Source organism: Mycteria americana, chromosome 3, assembly GCF_035582795.1.
Source record: "Mycteria americana isolate JAX WOST 10 ecotype Jacksonville Zoo and Gardens chromosome 3, USCA_MyAme_1.0, whole genome shotgun sequence".
NCBI lineage: Eukaryota > Metazoa > Chordata > Aves > Ciconiiformes > Ciconiidae > Mycteria > Mycteria americana.
The window spans coordinates 114,433,812-114,458,625 of record NC_134367.1 but is presented as its reverse complement, the minus strand read 5'-3'; the positions used below and the strand labels follow the sequence as shown (position 1 = coordinate 114,458,625).

General features: G+C 46.0%; 2 protein-coding genes across 8 annotated transcripts; both read left to right on the top strand.

Moving 5' to 3' along the window:
- Window positions 1-191: 191 nt before the first annotated feature.
- On the top strand, window positions 192-19,897 carry KAT14 (lysine acetyltransferase 14). Of its 6 annotated transcripts, none has more exons than XM_075496614.1 (10): window positions 192-465; window positions 2,945-3,063; window positions 5,195-5,316; window positions 7,863-8,044; window positions 8,602-9,018; window positions 10,024-10,595; window positions 11,143-11,279; window positions 11,793-11,968; window positions 15,178-15,368; window positions 18,010-19,897. In XM_075496614.1, the coding sequence occupies exons 1-10, from the start codon at window positions 192-194 to the stop codon at window positions 18,181-18,183; spliced, it is 2,364 nt and encodes a 787-aa protein (XP_075352729.1). In that variant the 3' UTR covers window positions 18,184-19,897. The 6 variants fall into 6 exon arrangements, with proteins under 6 accessions (XP_075352729.1, XP_075352731.1, XP_075352730.1 ...); XM_075496616.1 differs by having other exon boundaries at window positions 8,599-9,018; window positions 18,171-19,896; XM_075496615.1 differs by having other exon boundaries at window positions 8,599-9,018; window positions 18,141-19,896.
- Window positions 19,898-23,001: 3,104 nt separating this feature from the next.
- Window positions 23,002-24,812, top strand: LOC142407296 (baculoviral IAP repeat-containing protein 5-like). Of its 2 annotated transcripts, XM_075496611.1 has the most exons (4): window positions 23,193-23,352; window positions 23,446-23,555; window positions 23,798-23,915; window positions 24,167-24,812. In XM_075496611.1, the coding sequence occupies exons 1-4, from the start codon at window positions 23,236-23,238 to the stop codon at window positions 24,248-24,250; spliced, it is 429 nt and encodes a 142-aa protein (XP_075352726.1). In that variant the 5' UTR covers window positions 23,193-23,235; the 3' UTR covers window positions 24,251-24,812. The 2 variants fall into 2 exon arrangements, with proteins under 2 accessions (XP_075352727.1, XP_075352726.1); XM_075496612.1 differs by lacking the exons at window positions 23,446-23,555; window positions 24,167-24,812 and having other exon boundaries at window positions 23,002-23,352.
- Window positions 24,813-24,814: the final 2 nt, after the last annotated feature.

Genomic DNA, 24,814 nt, shown 5'->3' with positions numbered 1-24,814 from the left:
TAATTAAAGACGTTTGGAGATCATTGGTATCTAACTACTTGCAAGTGTTTCAGCTAACAGAGGTAATCTGTGAAAGACTGTTTCTTTTGTATAGGTTATAATCCAGCCCCGCAAGCTATAGGGTGGGCACAAAAACGTTTGTTTCCTCTGTCATCAGTACTTGTCAACGTGGGAAGGAATAGCTCCTTGTTATGCAAGCACCATCTAAGATGGCTAATAACGTTCACATGAGCGGGCTGCTGAGCCGCCACGATGACGAAGCCACCAGGACCTCCACCTCAGAGGGCCTGGAGGAGGGTGAGGTGGAAGGGGAGACCCTCCTGATTGTCGAGTCTGAGGACCAGGCTTCAGTGGATTTATCGCACGACCAGAGCGGGGATTCTCTGAACAGCGACGAAGGTGACGCGTCCTGGATGGAGGAGATGTCCTATTACTGCGAGAAGTGCCAGAAGTGGATTCCAGCAAGTAAGCCTGCCCGTTGCGTTGTGTCTCGCTTGCATCACCGGGGTGGTTGTTAGCGAGGTGGTTACGCTGTCCTGCGTGCTTCTTCGGCAGCCCTTGTTCAGCTGGATCCCACCCGGGGTTGGGGGAGAAAGGCTGTCGCGGCGTTGCGCGATCCCAGCAGCCTGATGCCAGGGGTGTGCGTCAGGCGCTGCCATCCATGAACTGTATGGGTGCCCGAAGCTGGCGCTCCCTGTAAAGAAATGGGACTCTCTTCTGTAAGTAGTAAAGAACGAGGGTACGACTTCAGAAACACGCGCGCCCTCCCGAGTCGTGCTGCTGGTGTGTTTGGAGGACTTTGGCCAAGCGACTTGGCCTCTCTGCTCCCTCACATAAAGATAATGACCCTTGCTGTAAAGCTCTTCCCGTGGAGGAAGAGGGCTTTGGGATAGTGTTACTTTTTCTTTATTTATTTATTTTTTTCCTGGTCAGTTTGTCACATCTGTGGAGCATATGACTAAATCTCAAACTTAATGGTTTCCCGATAATGTGAACTTAATTTAGCTTTCACAGAAGCATGTCCAGCCTGTCGCAGCTAGTTTTGGGAGGCGTTTGGAGCAAGCTGCAGAACTTGATCCCTCTGCTACTGCTGCTTGGCATAAGATATATGCTGTTAGCAACGTAACAGACCGGACCGTGCTTTCTAAATTCTGGATTATCGGATCTATTATTAGATCCAAAAGCTAGATATTGCTAAACACCGGTCGTTTTTTGTTTGTTTGTTTTTAATTTGGGTTTTTGGTTTTTTTTGTTATTCTTGTTTGTGGCTAGAAATAGCAAACTCTTCAGGTGGCACCTGCCTTGCAGATATGTCAAGAGCTGCCCTTTTTGCCATTTTAGAATTTGCCAAAAGTTACAGTGTAGAAATCTCCTCTCAAGGCTTGTTAGTGTTAGTGAGTGTTTTGATGTTAATGTAATGGAACTAGCATCGTAGTGTTAAGGTAATATGCAGTTAAAGGGACTTACTAACTTGAAATGTATTAATAAAAAAAAAATGGAGCAGAGTTAAAGGTAGCATGAGATATCTCATTTTAGAGCACTTGATTTAACACTCAATTTGTTTTATTTTACAAAGATGTTCCTCTCTCTCGTTGCTGTGGAACAACTCCAAAGAGCAGAAAAAGCCAATCACAGAGCAACAGTAACTAGATATAAATGTGCAAAGTAAACGAGCTGGAAAAGGGAAATATTGCTCTCTGCTAATTGTGCGGTTATACAGGTATCAGTTGTCGCTTGTGAAAGTCACCAACATGCTCTGACAAATGATCACTCTTTACATTGAATTGCCATCTAGAAATTCTGTTAATCTACTAAGTGTGTGTGTGGATTTCCCCATCATAGGTGCAACTTTAATAGCTAGATTCTGCCATTCACTACGGAAGCAGAGCATCCATATATTGCAAATGCTTGGTCTGGTGTCATTATACAGTAAAAGAGATGTCATACTTGTAGGGAAAGACCTTTTGTGTGTGAATTTTCAGAAATTGTGTACTCTTAACTGTTTCCCTGTCCTGTGATTTTATTTTTTAATTTTTCGTATTTGTGTAAATTGACCCCTGGTGAGTTTAGAAGTCCTGATTAATACGATTTGGGTTTTTTTCCCTGCTGCAGAAACATAGACTTAGAGCCTGTAACTTTGGATGCGTGGGGTTTTACAGGTGGCTCTATCCCAGCAGACCGCTTTTGTTCAGACAAACTTTTACGCAGGGTTAGCTTTACACAGCAAAGCGTATGCAGAAGTGCTTTGCTGATTTGGGATCTAATGCATCAACTGCAGTAAAGAAAAAGCGTTTCCTGATAATGTTGGGCTGTTCTTTTGGCTCTCAGTCTCAAGGAAAGGAGATCTTCCCCTGATACGAGAAATAAATAGCTTAAAGCTTCACACCATGTCTGCTGCAGTGCATCTTGGGGGCTGCTCTAAACAAGCTTACTTTAGTAACGATTTGTGGGACAGGGAGAGAGCTGTAAAGGCATGTAGCAGTGAGTAGAAAGATGACATGAAAGAGAAAGCTTGTATATTCTGATAGCCTTTGCAGTAGCATACCTTTTTTTAACAGGTCAGCTTTTTTTTAAAGTAGAGTGGGGAAAACAGTTATTTATTGAAGTATATAGGTTATCCCAGGGAAGCGAGAAGGCATGAGAAATGCAGCGGAAACAAGGAGATCCTTGGCTTTGTACCTGCGTTCAGATGTTAAGTAGAACACCCCTTTTTTGTGCCTGTGCTTTTCAGTTGGTCACTGCTGGCTGCTGCAACCATGAAATGAATTTGCGCCTTCCACCGCGGCGAGTTCTGATGCTTCCCGGGAACTGTCTGGGTCTCTGGACTCTGGGGAAAAAGGCAAAAAGTACTTTTCTGCCTGATGTTGTAGGAAATCCAGATCTCCTTTGCAGCACTTTTTGCTATAAAAGGACCAAGAAATTGATTTTTGCCTATTCATTTTAGGTCAACTGAGAGAACAGCTCAGCTACCTCAAAGGAGATAACTTTTTCAGATTTACTTGCTCCGATTGCTCAGAAGATGGGAAGGAGCAATTTGAACGGCTGAGATTAACATGGCAACAAGTAAGTAAAACGTTTGTGCCAGCAGAACAACCACAGGACTTTCTAAAAATTGTTGTTTGTTGTGTATATGCTACCTAGAAAGGGAGGATCAGGTACAGGTAACAAAGAAACATATGCATGAACTTCAGAAATTAATTAGCTAAGGATTGCCTGCATATTAGAACTTGGCTATTTGGCAGGTAAATTGAAAGATAATCGTACAAACCACATTCCTCTTTTTTTTTTTTTTTCCTTCTCCTCATTTTACTCATGAATTCATGGCTTCAGGCAGGTTTGGAAAAGCAAAATTAATGCAATTTGGCTGCTAGGCATGAACATTTTTTTGTGTATATGAGCAAATGTAAAACTTGTGAGGTGGCAACATACAAACAGAAAGCTTGCCAGCTCCCTGAATGCAAAGCTCCAACCTGGCTGCTTACTCACTAGCAACAGTCCTTGCTGGAATTTGCTATTCCAGTCACTTGCACACCTGAGCAATCAAAATAGTTTGCATTATACAGCAACCACTGTATGGGTAGACTGATGCACATCATCTTGCTCTAAGCAGGGTGCTGGAGGGGCAGGCAGGTAGTGCTGGCTGCCTCTGCATAAAATGAATTTGATCAGGCAGTAGCTGTTGCTCAGCATTAAGTGTTTCCACATGCTGAGCATCGGGCAGTATGTGCGAGACATCTGTTTGCATCCTTTGGGACAGTAGTGGTGTGTTGTCTCATAATAGACCATTTAAAACACCGGTTGTAACTCCTACAGTGCTTTCTCATGGTGCCCAGTGCAGGGCTGCACAGGAGAAAAGGTTGGCGTAGCAGTCTGCGGTTACCAGAGCGGCAGAGTTTCAGCAGGTTACAGATCTGGAGAGCAAAGGCTGCTAGCATTACACCCAGGTCTGTTCAGAGTGGCGTGGGGAGGGGACAGACAAAATCAAAACGGGTGAGGAAGAAAGTTGACTAATGAAGAGAATATCTCCCTAGGCTTCCAGCAGCTGCTGCTGCTGCTGCTTCTGGGTAAATCAAATGGAGGGAAGTGGTCAAATCAACCTCCCTGAAGTAGGAAAAATGGGGACAATGATTTCTGGATTTTTCTCAAAGTATGCGGCCTCAACAGATCCTCATCTTTAGCCAGTCAAAAAAAGAATTGTTTTTGAAGTCCTGAGACACCGTCCCACCTGACTTAAAAAACACAAAACCCTAGATAAATAGTTATCAAGCTAAGAGGGGTTGCGAGGCAGAAATAGGGTACAGGGGACATTACGGCTGTCTGTATTTCCTCATTTTGGCATCTTCAGCAATGCATTCCAGAAGGCTATGGCCCACTGTGAAGAGACCCATCTCCCTAAGAAAAACACATTTCAAACTTCTCTGACATTGAAGAATAAGTCCCTATCGGACGTTATATCCAACTGAGGCTGTGTGATTGTTGAAAGATGGTTCCAGCCCAGCTGATTTTAGTTGTATTCAAATGAATTGGGTAAATGTAATGAACAGTTGGTCACCTAGGATTTACTTAAAGAGGTGTGATATTTTTCAAACCTGCCCTTTAGTTTAGGCATGTAATAGGTCAGACTGAATTTGGTTGTGAAGCATGTGAATGAGCTGTAAATGGATTGTATTTAATGAAGATCGCCTGGAGACAAACTTAATTCTTGTATACCCAGAACAATTAGTAGATATCACGTAATTTTACAGAGAGTTTACAGTCTGTTCAGTTTGCAATGTAACAGTAAGTATTTAGAAGGACCATTGTCACTAGATGGATTAGATAGTGGGATTACTTGTGACCATTTTTTTGAAAGACTTTTTCCCTACCTCCACACTACATTCAGATCCTCCCTGTGATATAATTGATTTATACAACTGCTGCAAACGCTTGTATCTCAGCATAAACCTGCATAACTGTGCAGCTTGTTATTCCCCTGGGATGGAGAAATCTCTGGGAGAATGTGCATCTAACAATAGAAAGACGAGAATGGGCAGCATGAAAGCAGGAAGATGGATTGCAGAAGTTGTCTATGAGATGTTGCAAAAACAAGATATTTACGAGGGAGCAAAGATTTGTGTGTGTGTGGCAGCTGTGGGGGGCAGTTCAGCAGATGAAACAGAAAAGATTCACTTGTATCCAACGCTTTCTGTTCCAGGTTGTCATGCTGGCAATGTACAATTTGTCTCTGGAAGGAACGGGCCGTCAGGGGTACTTCAGATGGAAAGAAGATATTTGTGCTTTTATTGAGAAACACTGGACTTTCTTATTAGGGAACAGGTAAAGACGTGATGTTTCCCTGAAGGTCTGGTTAGTGAGCCAAAGGAATTAAAACCTGTTATACAGATGGACAAGAATCCTGGTTAATTTGGTGATGTCTCTGTTGAGCCTCACTAGTGAGAAAATTGGAGGATTTAATATAGAGAACGTGAATGTAGGCATGAGAGGTACTCTTGAGAAAGAATAAGCATTTCTTGGTGGGGAAAAACAACCCCGAGAATGTCACACAAAAGCAATGTAAATGCATATATTTTGGGTTATTTCTTATCTTCCCGTAGGTAGCGTATGAACCTGAAAAGCCTTTGAGTATTTCCAGATAGACACAATGGACAGGCTAGTCCTGATGTCACTGGGATTTAAAGAAAAAAAAAAAAAAAAGAGGTCCAGCAAAGTACCATGTTACTTGGCTATAAAGCTTGCATGGAGCCAGTTCTCCAAAAAAGGAAAATTGTGCATTGTCTGTTAGCTTGTTTTGGATCTTAATAAAATAGCTTTTACGTAGTAGGCATTACAAACCACTGAAATGTTTTTCAGTGTGTGTAAAGAAAGAAGCTGTCAGAGTAAGAACCCTTCTCGTAAAGGACAGCCATTGCGGCACGATGAGTTGTGTGCTCTATAGGCAAGCAGCACGTTTTTTCTGAGTGTGCTGAAGCTGTCAAACCCAAGTCTCACTGTTAATGCATGTGCTACGGAGGCAGGAAAGGAACTGAGCAAGCCTCTGAAGTTGTAGATTTGATTGACTTCACAGCTTCTTTTCTTCCCCAGGGGTTTCCCTGTTGTAAGATCTGGCCTTTCACCCTAACCAGATTTGCTCTTTGGCTTTGCTTTCATTGCTTGTCTGTGCCTCCTTGCTCTGTTCTCAGAAATGTTAGCGTTTGTCCCCTCTGGAAACAACGGGGACCCTGACAGGAAGGCAGCTGATGGCCCATTGTCCCTCGCTGAGGGAGCCATCACCTCCCAGGGTTTGCTGCTGCCTTTGCAGACCAGCCCTGGGAACTGTGCAGTCCTTGCTCTGATTAAATTCAGATGAAGTGATTACTGCCCTCAGTCGTAGCCTCCCCACTTGCCTGGACAAGTCATTGATGGAGCAGGGACAGCTGAACCATGTGTGTAGCAGTTCAAGGCGTGCCATGCTTTACTTCCTTGGTATATTAAAGCACAGCTTATCCAGACTCACTGTAACGCTCCGGACTCTGATCTGGGGCACTTGAGTTTAATCCCCCACATTTGAGGGTCAGTACCCCAAGGAGTGTAATTGGCAACACTCAGATGGCAGCGAATACCTGCTTGGCCAAGCCTAGCCTGAGTACCGAGGTTTTTGCCAGTGGAGGTGTGTAAAGGCAAGAAGGAATCCCGAGATCCTGTGCAAATAAGGGTTTAGACTCTACACCATGAACCTGATTCTCCAGTAGTCAAGGGAGTACCTCAGTTATTGGCTACAGGGGCAATTTTTTATTATTTCTTCTCACTTCTTCCCTAAACGACATTTTAGTTAGCCCCATGACCAGTTCTTAGAGGAACAAAAAGTGCTCAGATGCCCAGTAGAGTACACTGCCCTGCTTAAATGCAGCTCCCTGCCTCCAAGTGGCCAAAAATGTGCTTCAAAAAATAGTTCAGTGAGTGTGGCTGACTGGTATACTGACTAGCAGGGATCCTCTTCTCCATGCTGCAGAAGAAGTTTTATGGCAGAAATCCCCAAGCAGAGAGAGGGCTCCAGTATATATTGCATACATGCTCTGTTACCTTGCCGCTTCCTTGCAGCTCTGTTGTCCTTAGTGATTTATTTCTCAGACCCCTAACTCTACTTCTCTGCAGTGCCTGACAAGGCTGCAGCTATGGAGGGCACAGTGGTCAGATCCCAACTCCCTTTGTGAATTCAGCCTTAGGGATCCTGTCCTGTAGCTCTGGGAGCGTGCTTTGCTAAATTAAATCCCAAAGTAGTCAAGGCAGGCATTTAAATTAAGTTTGTCTTTCCTTCTGTGTGAAGTGACACCTTTATCACTACCTTTCCCTTGCCTCTCCCATCCTGTACACCCAGAGTCCTGTTTGCCATCTTCAGTAATGGAATATGACTCTGCAATGTCAGGTCAACACAGCTATCGCTAGGATCCTGTTCCCGTTCTTGTATCGTCAACTTGTTAATGAAGGTAGCAATGTCAGCATTTGAGAGCTGGGGGTTCCAGTGGCAGGGTAGACCTCTCCTCTGTAGGCTCGGTGTACGGCGGCTCATTGACAAAAGAAAAATTGCGTCTCGCCGTGCTGCATTTGCATGGCATTTATGGAGCGTATGTACACAGTGCTGCGGGCATCAGAGCCCACCAGTACATTGTAGCTCACCCTTCAGAGTGGTACTCTGTTTGAGAAGAAATTAATTAATCTTTAGCCTCTTTGAGGATGGGGGTGTAGGGAGTACGTCATCCCCCTGCATCAGTGCCAGTGGCAGAAGCACTCTGCCCTTTCCGTCTTGGCAGAGGGAGGAGGTTTCAGGATGAATACGCAGCTGGCAAGTGGGGACCTAACACTTGTTTTCCCCTCTCCCACCACAGGAAAAAGACCTCAACATGGTGGAGCACAGTCGCTGGCTGTCTCTCTGTGGGGAGCCCCTTGTTTTTCCGCTCAGGGGCACAGGAATTTGGAGAACCGGGGTGGTGGAAACTGGTTCATAATAAACCCCCAACAATGAAACCCGAAGGAGAGAAGTTGTCTGCATCTGCACTAAAGGCAAAAGGTAACTCTTTCCCCAGTGGTGTGTAGGTTCCCAGCTGGGCCAGAGCTGACAGAACTGGAAAACATGAGAAAAGTTTACTTAAAACAATGTGTTTGTGTGTATGGACAGTTACAGGGCATGATTTTTCTTTTTCGTAGTTTAGCTCTGCTGTAATGCTTGATTTAAGAGGACTATGTTGCATATGCTGTAGTATGAGAAGCCTGTATATTTTATTGCCTTTTTGCATTGTGCCAACCAATTTAAGGGCTTTTGAGATTTGTTCAGGTTTTTTGTAGCTGAAATCTACAATTTATCTGCTCCTCTTTACCCTGGGGAGGGTTTTTTTATGTTTTGTCCACACTAGATGCAAACTCCCTTCTGTGCAGAAGAGCAAAATTGGGGCTTAAATGAGGCTTTAGGGGTGCATTGGCTACACATCCCAGAGTGAATTTCTTGTATATTTTGAAAATACATCTTCCAAGATTTGTAGTCAATGTGTTTTTCTGACTGTATAGTATGTATCCAGTGACTGCAGGAGCTCAGTGTCTGTTAGAATAAGCAAACTACTTCTTTAGCAGCTTCAAAGCCACCTCTGGATCCTATCATTACTGTGGAAGGACTCAGGAAGCGGGTAAGCCGCAATCCAGTCGAATCGGCCATGGAGCTGAAGGAGAAGAGATCTCGCACTCAGGAAGCCAAGGATATTCGGAGAGCCCAGAAGGAGGCAGCTGGCTTCCTGGACCGGAGTACATCCTCTACTCCCGTTAAATTCACCAGTCGAGGCCGTCGTCCCGATATCGTTCTTGAGAAAGGAGAGGTGATTGACTTCTCCTCCTTGAGCTCTTCAGATCGCACTCCTCTGACAAGCCCTTCTCCTTCCCCATCTCTGGACTTCTCTGCTCCTGGCACTCCAGCCTCGCATTCAGCTACTCCCAGCCTTCTCTCGGAAGCAGATCTCATCCCAGATGTCATGCCACCACAGGCTCTGTTTCATGGTAAGAGATGCCATGTTTCTCCTTTAACAATAAGCCGTACATAGTTGTCAAGGAAGATGTTTAAAAAAACAAAAAACAAAACAAAACAAAAAAACCCCTTCCAATGAGCTGCAGGATCTTTTCAAGATAAGATGGAAAGTAACTGGTAAAATTCTGTTTGTCTTAGTTGCGTGTAAATCTTGATTAGTTTTCCATAGTTGTATTGCCAGCTTCTAAGGCCAGAAGGAACTGCCATTATCGTCTTCTGAGGGATCCTGAATAAACAGCGGGTAGAAGATTTAACCTAGCAACTGCTGCACCACTCAGCATAAGCATTTCACTGCAACACAGATTACACTGTTAGATAGCTACTCTAATTTTGCCTCAACTGTTTCTTAAATGGGAGAAATTTCATTCTCATGGTAATGTTCCAGTAGTTGTCTAAGTTCAAACATCCCAATTAACAAATGTTACATTTCAGTCGCGTTCCAAAGCAGTGATGCAGGCTGAATGCTTTTAGTTCCTTAAGGAGCCAGACCTCAGTCTAATTGGGGAAGTTGAGAATAAAGCACTTCTTGTTGGAAGGAAGGATAGTCAAGTTCTGTAGAGGGACAAAACCTGTGCTTCTGTGACTCCTAACTGTTCCCTCAGTTTAAACAGAACTTCTCCAGGGTGTGCTAGCTGAAGATATAGCTCGCCAGCTTGACCATTTGATCCTCAGTCTTTGGGAATTTTCAACAATTTAACACTTGTCAAAGAGCATGAGCTGGCAGCTCAGGAGTGCCATGTTTTCGGATGCCAAACTGCAAGACACCTTAGGAGCAGTGTTGATTCTGTGTCCTGAAATTGGACTCCTTACAGTGTCTCCTGTCCAAAATCAGGAGGTCCAGAAGTATATAGAAAATGGAGTGTGTTGGGTAAACCTGCATTATTTCTCCTTAGCAGAAAAGTCCTGTAACAACCCTTTTTGAAATGGGGCTTTGATGTTTACATTTTTTTCCTGGATTATTTTGATCTGTTGAACAGATGATGAGGAGATGGAAGGAGATGGAGTCATAGACCCAGGAATAGAGTATGTGCCCCCTCCCAGTGGGACAGCCGGTGCTGGCACTGTGATAGCAAGCAGAAAAAAAGTGAAAACAGCTGAGCAGATCAAGCAAGAGGTGGAGAGTGAAGAAGAAAAAACAGAAAGGATGGAAGGTGACAGTGAAGATCCTGAAGAGTCAAACGCATCACTGCAGGTGAGGGGGCGAGACAAGAGGAAGCCACAGCTGGAGAAGGATGCTAAACCCAGAGCTCCCAAGCATACCTCTGTTAGCATCTATGAGGAAAAGCTGCTGCTGAAGAGACTGGAAGCTTGTCCCAATGCCATGAGCATGACCCCAGAGGCACGGAGACTGAGGCGCAAGCTGATAGTCAGGCAGGCCAAGAGGGAAAGAGGACTGCCACTTTTTGACTTGGACCAAGTTGTGAATGCTGCACTGCTCTTGGTTGATGGGATTTATGGAGCCAAAGAAGGAGGTGTTTCCAGGTCCCCAGTAGGACAAGCAACATACAGAACTACTAGCCAGGACTTCAGGATCTTGGACAGATACCAGGTGAGTGTTTCCAAATCTAAGTGAGCTTTTGGCAGTGGTTATTTTAGAGCTTTTGCTGCAGGCAGCGGTGTCACCTTGAGGTTACCTGACTCCCAAAGTGAAAAGGGTTATGTAAACAAGACTGATTTTGACCTGGGGCTGTGTCCCCACCAATGGTCTCACAAGCCCCTTTCTTCCTGGGACGTGCTCATACAGCACAGCTGTCTATCAGTGTCAGCATCACAAATGTCTATGTATTTGTATTCCAGCCCTGCCCAAACACTGATGGCAGAGGCTTGGAAGTACCCAAATAGGCGGTTGCTCTTTCATGCTATGTAGGAGGGAGATCACTTGCAGCGCTTTTCTGAGTCATGCGTGCGGCTCATAGGTTTGGGCGCTAAATCTGAGAGTGCACAGCAGAGTCCTCTGAGGTGGGACCATTATGCTGTGGGTTCAGTCCATCCTGTCAGATTGAAAGGCCCTTATTCTCCCTCTGTTGATATGATTCCCCTGTGTTAAGTCACTGACTAATCTTCCTGAAACATTCTCCATTTTTTTGTACATATAGACAATGCTGCCTGCCATGAAGGGATATCGACAGCAGACAACGAAGTTTCTGTATCGACTGGTAGGCTCAGAAGACCTGCTGACAGACCACAGTATTGTCAGTCCTTACACATCCCGTGTCCTGAAACCTTACATCAGGTACAGATGGTCAGAAGCTGAATTTGCTCTTGGCTTGTGAACTGACAGCCCACAGAGAGGACACCTTTCTTGGGCAGTGCTCCTCACTCGTCCTTGAAATACAACCCAGTACACTATGGTAACCCTGAAAGGATAGTGTTTTATTTAGCTGACTAGTTAAACTGGCTCTCCATTGGGAAGGGGAATCTCCAAGAGAGGGCAGGGCAGAGAGAGAATCACCGTAGTCATTCAATGCAAGTTGCACCTGCTCTTGGGTCAGAACGGTGATTTCCTTGCTCCTGCTGTAAGGAGAGGTTGGCTTGGCGTGCTGCGGATCCGGGAAGTGTCCTGGCCTCTGACACAAGGGGTTTTTTGCTGAGCTGGGTGCTGTTTTCCCACATGAATGGAAGACCCTGTTCTTTTGTTCCAAGTTGAGCATGTCAGAAAATATTTCATGGGCAGTACCCATTCAGCTGCAGTGGCAGTTAGTGTTGTTCACTCGCCTTTTGTGTTTGCTTTTCATGTTACTGGCAGGCGCGATTATGAGACAAAGCCCCCAAAACTGAGGCTGCTGGCAGAAATCCGGGCGTATCCACACAGGAATGATCTCAACTGGAAGGCTGAGCCAGAAGCACCCGTTGATTACTGCTATGTTCGCCCTAATCACATCCCCACTATAAACTCCATGTGCCACGAATTCTTCTGGCCTGGTAAGATTCCTTCAGCACTTGGTTTTCTAAGAAGGAAGTGGTTTTGTTGAGAAAAAAGTATTCTTGGGCCAAATTTTTCTTCAGTTGGTGTCTGGCTCGGTTCTTAGAAAACCATTATCTGATGTCATAGGAATGCAGTTGAGATGGAGACATAGGTTTGGTGTCTTTCTCTTTTGAGATCATTTAGAACTGGGCAATTAGGCCCTAATTAGCACAGCACTTAAATAGGTTGTTTTGGGTAACACCATTGATGCTAATAGGAGTAGTCAGTTACTAAAATTAAGCATCTAGTGAAACGTTTTGCAGAATCAGGGGCTGAAGTAAACAGTTTTATACCAGAGATCTACTGCTCACTAGCTTCATGAGAAAGTTTCTTCCTAGCAGCCATAAGCTGTATATGTTGGAGTGAAATTTGGGAATTGCACTTAAAACTGCAAGCTTCACTGTGATGTCCTTTATTTCTTCAAGCCTCAGTATTTGCAAGGTATGGGAAAGCTTGGCTATCAATTTTTACATGTAATTTCTTGAACTGTAGGCTCTTTGGGACAGCAGCTGTCCTTTATGGGGGCAGTTATGAGGCTGTAGTCTTGAGTTCTTCTGCAATAATAATAGTGATGTTCATCTACTGCATGGTTCAGCTTCTGATCAGCAAACAATGCGGCAGACTAATTTAGAAAAGCCCAGTACAAACAGTACACACCTTTATTCCAAGTAACTGTTTGCTTTATGTTTTGATTTGCAGATAGTGACTCAACAGGGTTTGTAGTTCAGCAGTGCTCATATGCTGCAGTCAGGATGGGAGCTCTCGGTGCTGCTCATTGTCCAAGTTGTACAATTTGGGGGGAGATAATGTGGCATACCTTCCCTTTCACAAGCTGTTTTGGAGCTCATGAGAGACACTTGCAATCCCAACAGAGGCTGAACCCCTTTGTCATAGTCTCTCCTCTTCTGATAATGCATTTGAAGTTCTGGCCAAGTTGCGTTGCACCTTCATTAAGTTCTTCAGGACTCACCCTGTTCTATTTAACATAAGGAGCGTGGGTGTGTTCCACCCGACTGAACTGTTCACCATTAAATCGGAAAGCTGACACTCCCATCGGTCTCCAAACAGGAATCAAAATCTCTTCTGTGGTGTAAATTTTCTGAGGCCGGGATTATATGATTTATTGCACCTTGGTTCTGTTTTAGCAGGAGAGGTAAGCAAGGAGGTGATACTTCAGGAGATAAAGCACAGTGTCTTTGTGGACGCGAAGGGTTTAGCTTCACAACAGGCTGGTCCAGCTGAGGAGGGGGTGAGATATGCAGCTAGGAGGGCATCATTAAGCTAGCACTGTTGTTCAGAGAAATAGCTGTAATTCCACCTAAGTTTAGGCATCTGAAGCGTGTGCTTGGGGGATGCTATTGTCAGTAAATTATATCTTCGGTGCGCTCAGTTGCCTTCTAATAGTGATGACTGAATTCATTGACTGAATTTTTAAGTTTTAGTCACTTCACCGGGTGGGGTGAGCCCAGGCCTTAGTTCCTCCACCTCTCCAAATCCTTCCCGTCGGAGCTCTTCTTGTTTCTCACAAGGCAGAAACAAGTTTGCAGGTAGTTACCGTAAATGAGCTGATGTGAAGCAAGATTCCCCCTTGTTGTCTCTCACGGTATCTTGTGCCTTCATGCCCTAACGGGAAACATCTCCCGAGCAGAAGAGTGGTAAACCATACTGAGCTAAGCATCTTCCTACAGGAATAACTGCGTGCTGAGGGGATGGCACCATTTCATCGACGCCAGTGTGCTCAGGGCAATGTAGCGTTCCTGTACAGACATGCTGTAAGGCACTTCACAGTCAATTGCAGCCTTGAGATAATTAACAGGGCTCCCTATTGCCAATCGATTCCTCCCACGTCTTACCCCACCCAGCTTACTCTCGAGCAAGAAAATAATTCACCCGCTTATTTGTGCGTGGTGCCTTATGAAGTCTTGCATCTCACCAAGACTGATAAACATTACTGGAAAACATACTCTGCTATTTTGTTATCCCACGTTCCGAATGTATCTGCAATGGCCAATTTGAGGCTGAAACTAACATTTATGGCATAGCTCTTCTATGTCTTGCACCTCATTTAGGGCCTGTCCACACAAATTACCAAGCAGTCTTCTGTGCCTTGAACTGCACTGCTTGGCCCTAACACGCTGTGGAGATGCTCTGAGGCTGCAACAGCAATGTGATTAGGCAAGGTAACAAACTCCCGGCAGAAGGCACCAGCCTCAGGTGTTTCTGTCCAGTCTCTGACTCGCTGAAGCACCACTGCCTCAGAGGCTGCTTCATGCCCCAGATAAGGGAATTTGCATGCTAAAAGCAGATGTTTTGATAGCGTTGAAAGCTGTGGTCAGGTTCACAGTGCAGCTCCACAAAGAGCTGAGTATGTACAAGAGGGAGCAGCAGGAGCTCAAGGCCAGGTAGAGAAAAGAGGCAGGTACCTTAAGCAGGTAACGCTACCAAAGCTGAAGCCCTGTTTCATGTCTGCTGCATGTGGAGAGAGTTTGCAGGAAGAACAGGATGGTTCACACAGTGTATCAGGCTGATACACTCTAAACTGCCCCCCTTTGCTTGTCTGCAGGCAGGTCCTCCGCATTTGCCAACTGGAACAGGAATGGTGTACACCAACCTGGTGCTGGCCCAGCCCAGGTGAAATGAAGAAGCAAACCCTTATGCATTAATGTTACTGCAGCCCTTAGGAGCCCTGGGCAAGGGGCACAAACTTACTAGGACCCAATCCAGCAAACATTTGCACATGCAAGTATCTTTATCCACATGCTTATTTAGAACTGGGTCCTTAGCAGAGTCTGCTGATATGGCTCAGAATACAAACCAAGGAAAGATTAGTTGGGCACTGAGATCATGTGATTTTTACTTTTTTTTTTTTTTAAATCCTGTTTTAGAGGATGTGCTTTTTGAGTTTTAGTTTCATCCTTGAGTCATTTGGGAGGAAAACAGCTTTGTTAATTCCTCCATGCAAGAATCCCCACTAGTAAGCAGGTCTCATTTTGTCTGTGTGTTTTGTTGAAGCATCTCTCGATGTCGGAGCTTTGAGATAAAGGTAAAAGGAAGGGATCAAGTGAGTGTTTTTAAAAGGCCTTGAAACCCTGAATTTCCATGCAAGTGTGACACTTTTCTTTTGGTTTGCAATGCTTTCCATTGCTGTTTCTCTCCTTCTCCGTAGGAATTGATTTGTCGGAATGCCTGCAGTATCCAGACTTCAGTGTTGTCGTCCTTTATAAGAAAGTTATTATTGCCTTTGGCTTTATGGTGCCAGACGTGAAATACAATGAAGCTTACATCTCTTTTCTGTTAGTTCACCCTGAGTGGAGAAGAGCTGGGATTGCAACCTTCATGATCTACCATCTTATCCAGGTAATGAAAAAAATCCCATGTCTCTGCTAAAGAACTAGCTCTCCCTTCTTCCTTGTGTGCCCACATGCAAATATTAGAAAGTAAGTAGTGTTGTGTTGCTCCTTTCTGTCTCTTTTCCCTTGCCCTTTCTTTGCTTACACACCTGCACAGATTGTCAGCAGCCCGTTTGAACATTTATAGGGGGAAATCACTTCAAAAGTAGAAACTAAAATGTATTTTAGAAGAGTACTGGACAGGTCCTCAGAATTAGCAAGGTGCTGTAGACTTTGACTGTCTCGGGATTAACTTTGTGTTCTTCAGTGGTCAATAGTTCACATAACAGTAATACCGTAAATTTGGGGTTTAAAGGGGAAAATGAGATAATAGTGGGGAGGTTCAGTTAGAATCTGTTGCAGCTTTCTTGGCTACACCTGGAGGTTTATTCAGTGACCAGGGCTGTTGCATCAAATCACTTGCTGATCTTAATCATTCTCTTTCACTTTTAATACTCTGGTTCAAATCCAGTTGAGTTGAAGATGAAGAATAAGTGTTTGCAACCTCATTCAAATTTGTTCAAACTAGCTTGTACTGGGCTTTGTTCCACAGGGACATTTGGGAAAATTAATCTAAGCTACCTAAACTGGTGGCATTAAAGTAGTTAAACTTCATCAAATCTCTGAATGAATACTGTTACTCAGGTGGCCTTAATTCCATTCACTTTCATGAATTAAATTGCAGGAAAGCCAGCTTAATTTTGAGTAAGGATGCAGACAGATGTCCCTTTCAGAGCCCAACTGTGCCTCTTCAGGGCCCACAGTTTTACCACTCCCTGAACTCTCTTGGAAAGCTGCCGATGTGAAACATTTCTTAACTTGTTTTAGTCAGGATGAGCTGTGCTAGCAAAAACTCGCCATTGAAACTTTTTCCTCACACTCGTTTGGCTGAAGAGAGGTAGAGAGTGCTGGCAGAGCCTTGGGAACAGTGATCTGTACCTTGGAAAAGCAGTTTCTACTGAGGGTAGCTCTTCTGGGCCACCTGATGGTAACTCTTCTACCTACACAGCTCTCTGCAGTGTCCACCTCTCTTTGCTCTACATGTTGTCACAGGCCACTAACCAATCACCCCTTACGTTTCCCATGCGTCTCCGTGTAAAGTGTTTAAGTAAATTGCCCTCAACTGTAGTCTGTTGATGTGAGATGTCAACACCTAGTGTCATGCGGACAGTCATGAGCGATGCGCCAAGGTTTGCAGGGATCCAGCAGCTGGACTTATGTCTCTCTAGCAGAGTTGGAATGAGTTGGCAAGTCAGCTGTAGAAAATCATCGCAGCTTTTTGTAGGATGTATCACAGCCAATTAACCTAATTCTGCTTGCAGGTAGACTAGCATAAAATTATCATGTTGAGGAGAGCCAGGCAGGTTTGAGGCTGATTTAGGCTTGCTAGCAATGAGAGATCACCAGTGTATTGTTGGCTCATGTTAGATTTATTTTTCCATTGCTGAGTATCTTGTCAGTGGTACAAGGCATTTAGTCATGGAAGAGAAGAAATGGTGGTTGTGACCTTCTGTTCCTCAGTCACCAGATTGTATGTGCTGCTTCACAGCCTGCTTGGCTAGAGCCACTTTCATACACTGTTTGGATTAAGGGTGATTCTCTGTCTCTTGGATCAGCGTGCTGAGTTTGGGGATGGATTCTTGGGAACAGCATAATGTAACAGAAAATGGGTTGATGCAAATGATGCCTTGATGATGGATTTGTTTTCAGAAGTTACCCTCTAATGCATCCGACCCAGAGGACCAAAGTGTGTCTTTTTAATACCTCGTTCCAACTTTGTTTTCCCAAAAATGAATCCAGATTATTTTACCTTTCTCCACCCCCCCCCCCCCCATCCCTGTGAGAGCTTTCCCTTTGAGTAGTCTACCATGGAAATTTCCTAAAGGGTGTTACTGTTCCCACTTAGAATTACAACACATTCAATATAAATAGAATGCTATTAAAACACTAGATGAAAGCAGGAAAAAATTACTATATCGGCATCTTTATCAGAGAGCTGCTGGTTAGAATAATCTGGGATCTTTAAGGTAACTTCAGCCATGCCATTTGCTGTCTGAACTGAATTCCCTGCCTTCTCAGGAGGCGAGTGCTGTGCCCTGAAGGATGGGAGAGGATCTGGGTGGGATAGACAGGAATTCCAGTGTGACAGCCCAGAGGTGTGCTGGGGCTGCTCACGTGGTCCCAGAGAGCTCAGCTCTGTTTGCTGACGGGGAGGAGCGTGGCGCCTGATCCTCTGGCATGTTTTGTCTTTTCTTCAGGCCATTGTTAATAAGTATTTGAGATCAGTGCTGTACACCAAGATTATTTTTAATTAACAATTACTTAGCAATTGACAATGGAAAGCTGACAAATTATAATCCAAAACCTGCTTTCATTGTCAGAGTCCATGTTTCCCAGAAACAAAGGCTCAGAGGAACAGCAGTGTTCCCTTCGCCTTTCAGCTGTTGCTATGTGTGGTAACTTCTGTGTCGAGGCCTGCGATTTTCTCACATTTCCTCAGAAACTTGAATACCTGAACTGATGAATCTCTTCACCTCCGCATTCCCCCAGAGGCTGTCTCATTCTTTTGCTGTGATACTTTTTTTTTTTTTCCCCCCCTCCCTTGGCAGACCTGCATGGGCAAAGACGTAACACTTCACGTCTCTGCAAGCAACCCTGCTATGCTGCTCTACCAAAAGTTTGGATTTAAGACTGAAGAATACATTTTGGATTTTTATGACAAATATTATCCCTTGGACAGCAAGGAGTGCAAGCACGCATTCTTTCTCAGGCTGCGGCGCTGACCTGTCAGAGCTGTCTGGGGGTCTGTGAAAAGCCCAAACTGTCAAGCAAAGAACTACCACAGCTTTCATTGGAGGACGTTGGCTGCCACGTGAGAGCTGGAATGCACCGATGCCTTTATCCCTAGGACTTCAAATGTCAACAGTGCTATGCTGTGTGCTGAAACTGCAATCCAAGAGGATTGATTCCTATGCTCCAAGGGGAGAGGCCTGGAAATGCCAACTGGGACATGCTGAAACCACTGAAATTCTTTATGGGGAGTTTTCCTGCCACTGTTACTTTGGAGAGCCTGATTGACAAACAAACAAGCAAAAAACCCCCAAACAAAAAAATACTTGTCACTTCAGAGGGGCCCGTGGATTTCAGATTTTGAAGCCTATCCCAAAAAAGTCACAGGTTTTTTGTTTCTGTTTTTGTTTATGGGAAATGAACATCTAAACTGAAATCATCCACAGTGTTTCTGTGATTTGATCACTTTGTTAGGAACCGTGTCTTGAATCTGTGAAGGGAAGTAATGTATTGGTACATCTAGCTGGATGCTAACATTAGGAAAGCTCTATACATGCCAGAACAGCAATACTGGAACCATGTTTTAGGAATAATGAAGAGGGTGTGAACTCATGTGATCCTGAATGCAAGGCTCAGAAGAGATGTCTTTCTTCCGCTCCTTCCCTACTGCCTTCCTTTCCCCTCGTTGACCCTGTGCTCAATGTGAAGTTCTTGTAGTGCGCGGTGTTTTGTGTTCCAGGAACAAGATGTCAAGTGGGTTGTAGCTAGGCGAGGTAGGACACAACAGCTGCTGAATCAGCTCTTTGAAATCTTACAACCTATCTGCCAGTTGTTGATGCTGCAGATCAGCCCTTTGGGCACACCTCTAACCACAGAGTCGGCCTCGCAGGCTCCAGCATCCACCTCCTCCTGCTGCAGACGCTCTGGCTAGAAGAAACCCAGAACAAAAGTCAGTGGTGATGTCTGAAATGCAGGCTCTGGTTTGTAGAAGCAATCTGTTTGCAGCTTGGAGGGAGGAGAGGGTAGAGGTGGGCCCATTCCAGTTCTTAGAAGCATCTAGGCTGTGATTTCATGGCTCGAAGTAAAGAGGAGAGCAAAGAATAAATAGAAATAACCAAGAATTAAAAAAAAATACAAACCTCAAACAGTTTCTCTGGTAGTGGGGTCTAGTCCTTTGACACAGTTTAGCAGCTTCTCTCTCTCTCCCTGACTTTTATTGCAGATGAACAGTAAGCTGGCAGTTTGCTCTGCTGCCTGACCAAAGGTCAGTCCGTGCATTTTAAATGTGAATCACATCCACTGTGCTGTTCCTCTCACATCAAGCCCCACAGAGAGCTACACAACAAATGTGACTTCTTCGTTCTTAATCCACTGTGTGTTCCTGTTGAGTACCTGGCTTTAGTAGTAGTTGCCTTAATGGAGTCTTCATTTTGGTAACAGCAGAGAGATGGACACAAAGTATGTTTTTGTGTAGCCAATGTACATTGTCACCAAAACAAAACCAGTGTTAGTGGGAGGGAAAAAGAACCCATCCAAGCGTTGTGTGCCCTAACATCTGTGCACATTTCTGCCTGCTTTATGACTACGTGAAAGTTTTTGATGTTACTGATGTTATGAGTTAGCTGTACTTGGAAAGAAAAAAATATCTGTCTTTATGAATGGAATTAAAGCCCTTCCCTTGGAAAAGCCTACCTGTAGTCATACTGTTTGTTAAGCTGTCTCTCCATCGTCTTATTTCATTGAAATCTAGCGAACTCAAGTGTGGCTGATAGAAGATTCAAAGTGTTTGTGTGGGCAGTGGAGCAAGGCAAGAAACTCCTTATTTCTCCACACAGAAGCCGCACACATGCAGGCCCTAGCAGGCTGTTTGCTTGCCAGCCAGAATTAGGAGATAAAAGATAGTCTGAAGAAGGTGACCAGTTCTGTATCATATTCTCAAAGGTGACCGTGAAGATTTTGAGGAGCTTCTTGTTCTGTGCTTATGCCTCTGTGGCTTTGTCCCCCAGAGGGAGGATGCCAAGTGAAGGTGTTAGAACAGCCCTGGGATTCCTGCTGTGCTGCAGACCATTTGTTTTATCCAGGCGGTTCAGCTATCCCCAGATCCTCAAAGGCAATGAAGTGCCTTTGAGCCTTTGCACCTCAGCCATTTTGGATCTGTCAGTCACCTGGAAAAGTAGAAATACCAACATTTGCTGCCTTCAGGGAGACTGGTAAGAATGAGCTCATTAAAGGTTGCAGGGGATGGAGATCAATATTGCTGTTCTACAGGCTGCAGAAACACAAAATTGCTTTGCAACTTCACAGGTCCACCAGCATTTATGTGGACGTGGCTTGTTACTTGCTAATTTGCCCATATTTCTTGGAAAATCAGCTAGTTAACTGCTATACCTATTATATCCCACACTGCTGGGACTGTAGGCTTAAGTTTTGATCTCTTGGCATTATCTTATGTGGAGGACACTCCACATCCTGTTTCTTAGTGCTGCCTGTGAAAATCTGGCATGGTTTTGAACTGCTTTCCGTGAGATCCTTCTCTGTTGATCCTAATGGCTTTGGTGAGAACAGGGTGCAAGCGTGGCTGGCTCGAGGATCACTTTGTTGATGGTCTGGGCAAAGATGAATAGCTATGACTCAAGAAGACCTTCCTGACTTGCAAAGGGATCCCAGCAAACCAGATCTGAAGGACCACTGGTGAAGCCTGTGGTATCTGTGCATTATTTCCTCTTGGCGACTCAAGCTGTCTGTAAGAGACAGTTTCTTTTACTCTGCTGTCTACATGGGTGAGCATGGAGGCACTGTTCCATGAGCAGGAATTCACCCCTCACTTTTAGCGAGAGTCTTCTGAGGACAGGAGGTTGAGGCCAGCCTCGTAACAGGCACTATGTGAAATCAGGTGTGCAATCTGATAGGGGCTAGCAGCCCTGGGGAAACGCGCCAGGGTTGCCAGGGAGCTCTACCTGCCTTCACTAGGTCAGCACCAGAATTAGGCAGCCTTTGAACTAGCTATAAAATAGCTGCTGCAGCTCTGTCTTTCTTTTGTGGCTGCACGGGGACTGCACAAGGACGTACTCTCAAGAGTACGTTTCCTCCCCAAAATGTTGAATAATGAGAAGCCCAAATGGTTCATAGCAGCTTAAGGCCACTGCTTTGAAGGGTCACACGCAGCTGGCTTTCTCTGCAACGGATGAGACTCCTCCAAGGCACGCAATGAAACAAACTGTGCTTTTAGCCCTCTGCTTGCCTCTTTGTGCCTTGGAGACCAGTGCGATGAGTTATGTTAGCTGTGACTAGAAAGCCAGCATCCACCTCGCTTAATGACACGATTGCTCCACGCTTCCCTGAGCTGCGCAGTGACTGTAGCGGTGATTGTGGTTGCCAAATGCAGCCCGGTTTAACAGAACAAAGTTTTTCTGGAGGATAAAGGTGGAACCTCACCCTTTTCTATAGAGCAGCAAAGCCCGAACTTTTCCACGTGCTTGTCTGAGCTTTGATACTTCACAACCAGGAAGCTGCCCACCGTGGTCAGCTTATCATGCCTGTTGATCTACGGTGCCTGAGCTGGGTAAATACTGGGATCATTCTGTGTAGTAGTCAGTAATTTTGTAGAAGTAATACTTTGCAGTTTACTTTGAAAGAGAGGTCTCTTTCCTGAGCGTCCTGATGTTGCACGCATATGTGCTGAATGCTTCTTTTCAGGTTTCAGAGTCAGTCTGGGGGAAGAAGCAGAAGTCTGCCTGGTCCAGTCGTTGCCATCTACGGTGTGAGGATGTGCTTCTTTGCAACCCCACCTGCTTGTGATGATAAGCTCTTAGCAAGTGTTTGAGCTAAGCCATCTTTATCCCTTGTCTCTGACTACTTTGCTTACATCAGCTTGCTCCCAGAGGTAACCTGGTCCGTGGGGTTGCTTCCCTCTAGCCCTTGCATTTTTTTCTGGGGAAGACTGTCTCTGAGCAAACACTGCCTGCCACTGTGATGGATGAGTAGCTGGTTCTTCCTCACAAAACCAGCTGCCTCCTGCCCCTGTGGCAGCGAGCCACATTGCTGGGTCCCGCTTCCTTCTCCAGGCAGGCAGCATTAGTCAGGCAGAGACGGTGAGTTCAGCCGCTCCTGCTGCCTGCGGGAGGGGAAGGGCAACTGCCTGTAGCAAGAACAGGCGGCCATTGCCACAGACCAGTGGGAGCATCTCTGTATGGGTCCTGCCTCAACAGGACCCTTCCCGCTGTGCTTCTCTACCAGCTCTGTCAATACAGAAACCCATGGCACCTTCTTATGGGTGTAATTAAAAAAAAAAAAAAAAGATAAGGTCAAACTGGCAAACTTGTCCTCCTTCCCCTTGGATTTAAAGGGGGAATTTGTTTCTGTTTTTGTTTATGGGAAATGAACATCTAAACTTAAATCATCCACGGTGTTTCTGTGATTTGATCGCTTTGTTAGGAACCGTGTCTTGAATCTGTGAAGGGAAATGTACCCTTCCTCCTTGCGGGAGGCTTTAAAGAAAGCATCTTTTTTCCAGCTGGCTCATGCCATACCTCAGGCTCCTCAGGAATTACAAGGCTGCTTATTCCCTGCCCTCACTGGCACTGCTGTGAGGGCTGCACCTTGGCTAATGCCACTTTGTGTGGGGTGGTGGGGTCTGGCCCCCCTTCACAGGGAGGGAAGGGGAGCCCAAGGATGCGGAGAGCGCAGCTGGCACATCAGACCCGGGTCTGCCGGAGGTGTAAGGCCCAGAGAGAGGTTTGGGCCGGCAGTTCGTGTCACACGGTGCACGGATGCGCGGCTCAGGGCTGTGTGAGCCGCTGCTGGGTTGGGGACGGCTGGCGCTGCGCCGGCCCCATCGCCCTGGTGGCGGGTCCTGCCCTCACCCAGCCACGGTACCGCCCGCCGGGGCCTTCCCCAAGCACCGGCTCCCCAGGACGTGACGGGCAGCCAGAGCGGCCCCGCGCGGCCGCGGCGCCGGCAGCAGGACTACAGCTCCCGCCGGCCCGCGCGGCCGCCGCGCTCCCGCCCTGCCCCGCGCGCCCAACCGCCGCCGTTTGAACCGAGCCATGGCGGCGGGCGCGGAGGCGCTGCCCGAGGAATGGCGGCTCTACCTCGTCCCCGCCCGCGCCGCCACCTTCCGCAACTGGCCCTTCACCGAGGGCTGCTCCTGCACGCCCGAGCGGGTGAGCCCGGCGGGGGAGCGGGGCCTGGGGGAGCGGGGCCGGGCGGGGGGCGGTCGGCGCTGACGGGCCCTCCCGCCCTCCCTCTGCCCGCAGATGGCGGCGGCGGGTTTCGTGCACTGCCCCAGCGAGAACGGCCCTGACGTGGCGCAGTGCTTCTTCTGCTTCAAGGAGCTGGAGGGCTGGGAGCCCGACGACGACCCCCTGTGAGTAGTGGGGGGGTTCCCCCCGCCCCCGACTGGCTCCCGGGCGGGAGCGCGGCGCCGCTTCCGATGGCAGCTCCGCTCCAGCGTGGGGGTGAACGGCGGCTGGGCGACGGTGGCAGAGGTGGAACTGCTGCTGGCGACCGAGATGCTTGGCAGGGAAGAACGGCTGCGTGTGTCTTGTTGTGAGCTGCTTTTCTTTTTTTTTTTTTTTTCTCTTTTTTTTTTTCCCCTCCTCTTTTCAGGGAGGAACACAAAAAACACTCCGCGGGCTGCGGTTTTCTCTCCCTTCAGAAAGATCCTACTAACCTGACACTGCAGGAGTTCCTGAAGCTGGACAAAGAACGAATGAAAAATGCAATTGTACGTACACGTCGGTACTCTGATGTTCTTCTACACCCCCGTGGCTCTGGAAGAGTTATTTAGTTTCTAGTCCTGGAATTGTTTCGCTGGCCTCTTGGTTCCTTACCACAGTGCTGCCCCAGTGGTTTGTTGCTTCCTGACTCTTGGTTCTCAGCCTTTGCATTATGGGAGAGGTAGCCCGCTTTCCCCTTGAAGCTGAGTGATGCTCAATTTAGTGGTAGACGGTAATGTATTATTTCTATTCTTTACAGAATAAAGAAATTTCACAGAAGGTGACCGAGGTTGAAGATGCAGCCAAGAGTGTGCGTCGTGAAATAGAGAATCTGGTGTCCTAGGCTACTGTAGCTTCTCACTTGCCGGTGACATCTGTCTTGTATGTGTGCTCTGGCACTGCCAATTTGACTGAATGACTGTGTTTCCTGAGACTGCTTTCAGGATGGCCATCTCTGTGAGAAGCAGAATGAATTCTCCTTTGCTCACCTGAGTCTGTCTGGGAAGTACCTGGGGTTTGATGCACTGCATACATAATCTTTTTCTGCAGGGATTCTCCTATTCTTCCTGTTGGTTCAATTAAGGATTACTACTTGTGGTTTTATTTGTTTGTTTTTTTTTTAAACCCAGCTGTTCCCATTTTGGAGATGCTGGTAGCTCTGGTGCAAAAACTTGTGTTTCTTGCAAAAGCTGGCAGGCACTTCCATTTTTATACTGAATATACTGATACTTCTAGAAATAAAAAGGGGAAGGAGTTTTAAAACTCCTTCAGGGTTTTAGGATTGTGGCTAATAATGTCTAATTATACCAAATCTTAGTGTGCCTGGTACCCTTGTAAACTTCTATTTGTAGTTGGTGCATTTATAAATAAAAGTTGAAGGCAAAACAGCAAAGTAATTTTACTCAGT

Bases quoted from the DNA above. Each gene is read 5' to 3' on its own strand.
- KAT14 (XM_075496613.1), top strand. From the start codon at position 192: ATGCAAGCACCATCTAAGATGGCTAATAACGTTCACATGAGCGGGCTG. The intron at 11,280-11,792 runs GTACAGATGGTC...TGTTACTGGCAG, and splicing joins GTCCTGAAACCTTACATCAG to GCGCGATTATGAGACAAAGC. The intron at 15,369-18,009 runs GTAATGAAAAAA...CTCCCTTGGCAG, and splicing joins TGATCTACCATCTTATCCAG to ACCTGCATGGGCAAAGACGT.
- LOC142407296 (XM_075496611.1), top strand. From the start codon at position 23,236: ATGGCGGCGGGCGCGGAGGCGCTGCCCGAGGAATGGCGGCTCTACCTC. The intron at 23,556-23,797 runs GTGAGTAGTGGG...TCCTCTTTTCAG, and splicing joins GAGCCCGACGACGACCCCCT to GGAGGAACACAAAAAACACT. The intron at 23,916-24,166 runs GTACGTACACGT...TATTCTTTACAG, and splicing joins AACGAATGAAAAATGCAATT to AATAAAGAAATTTCACAGAA.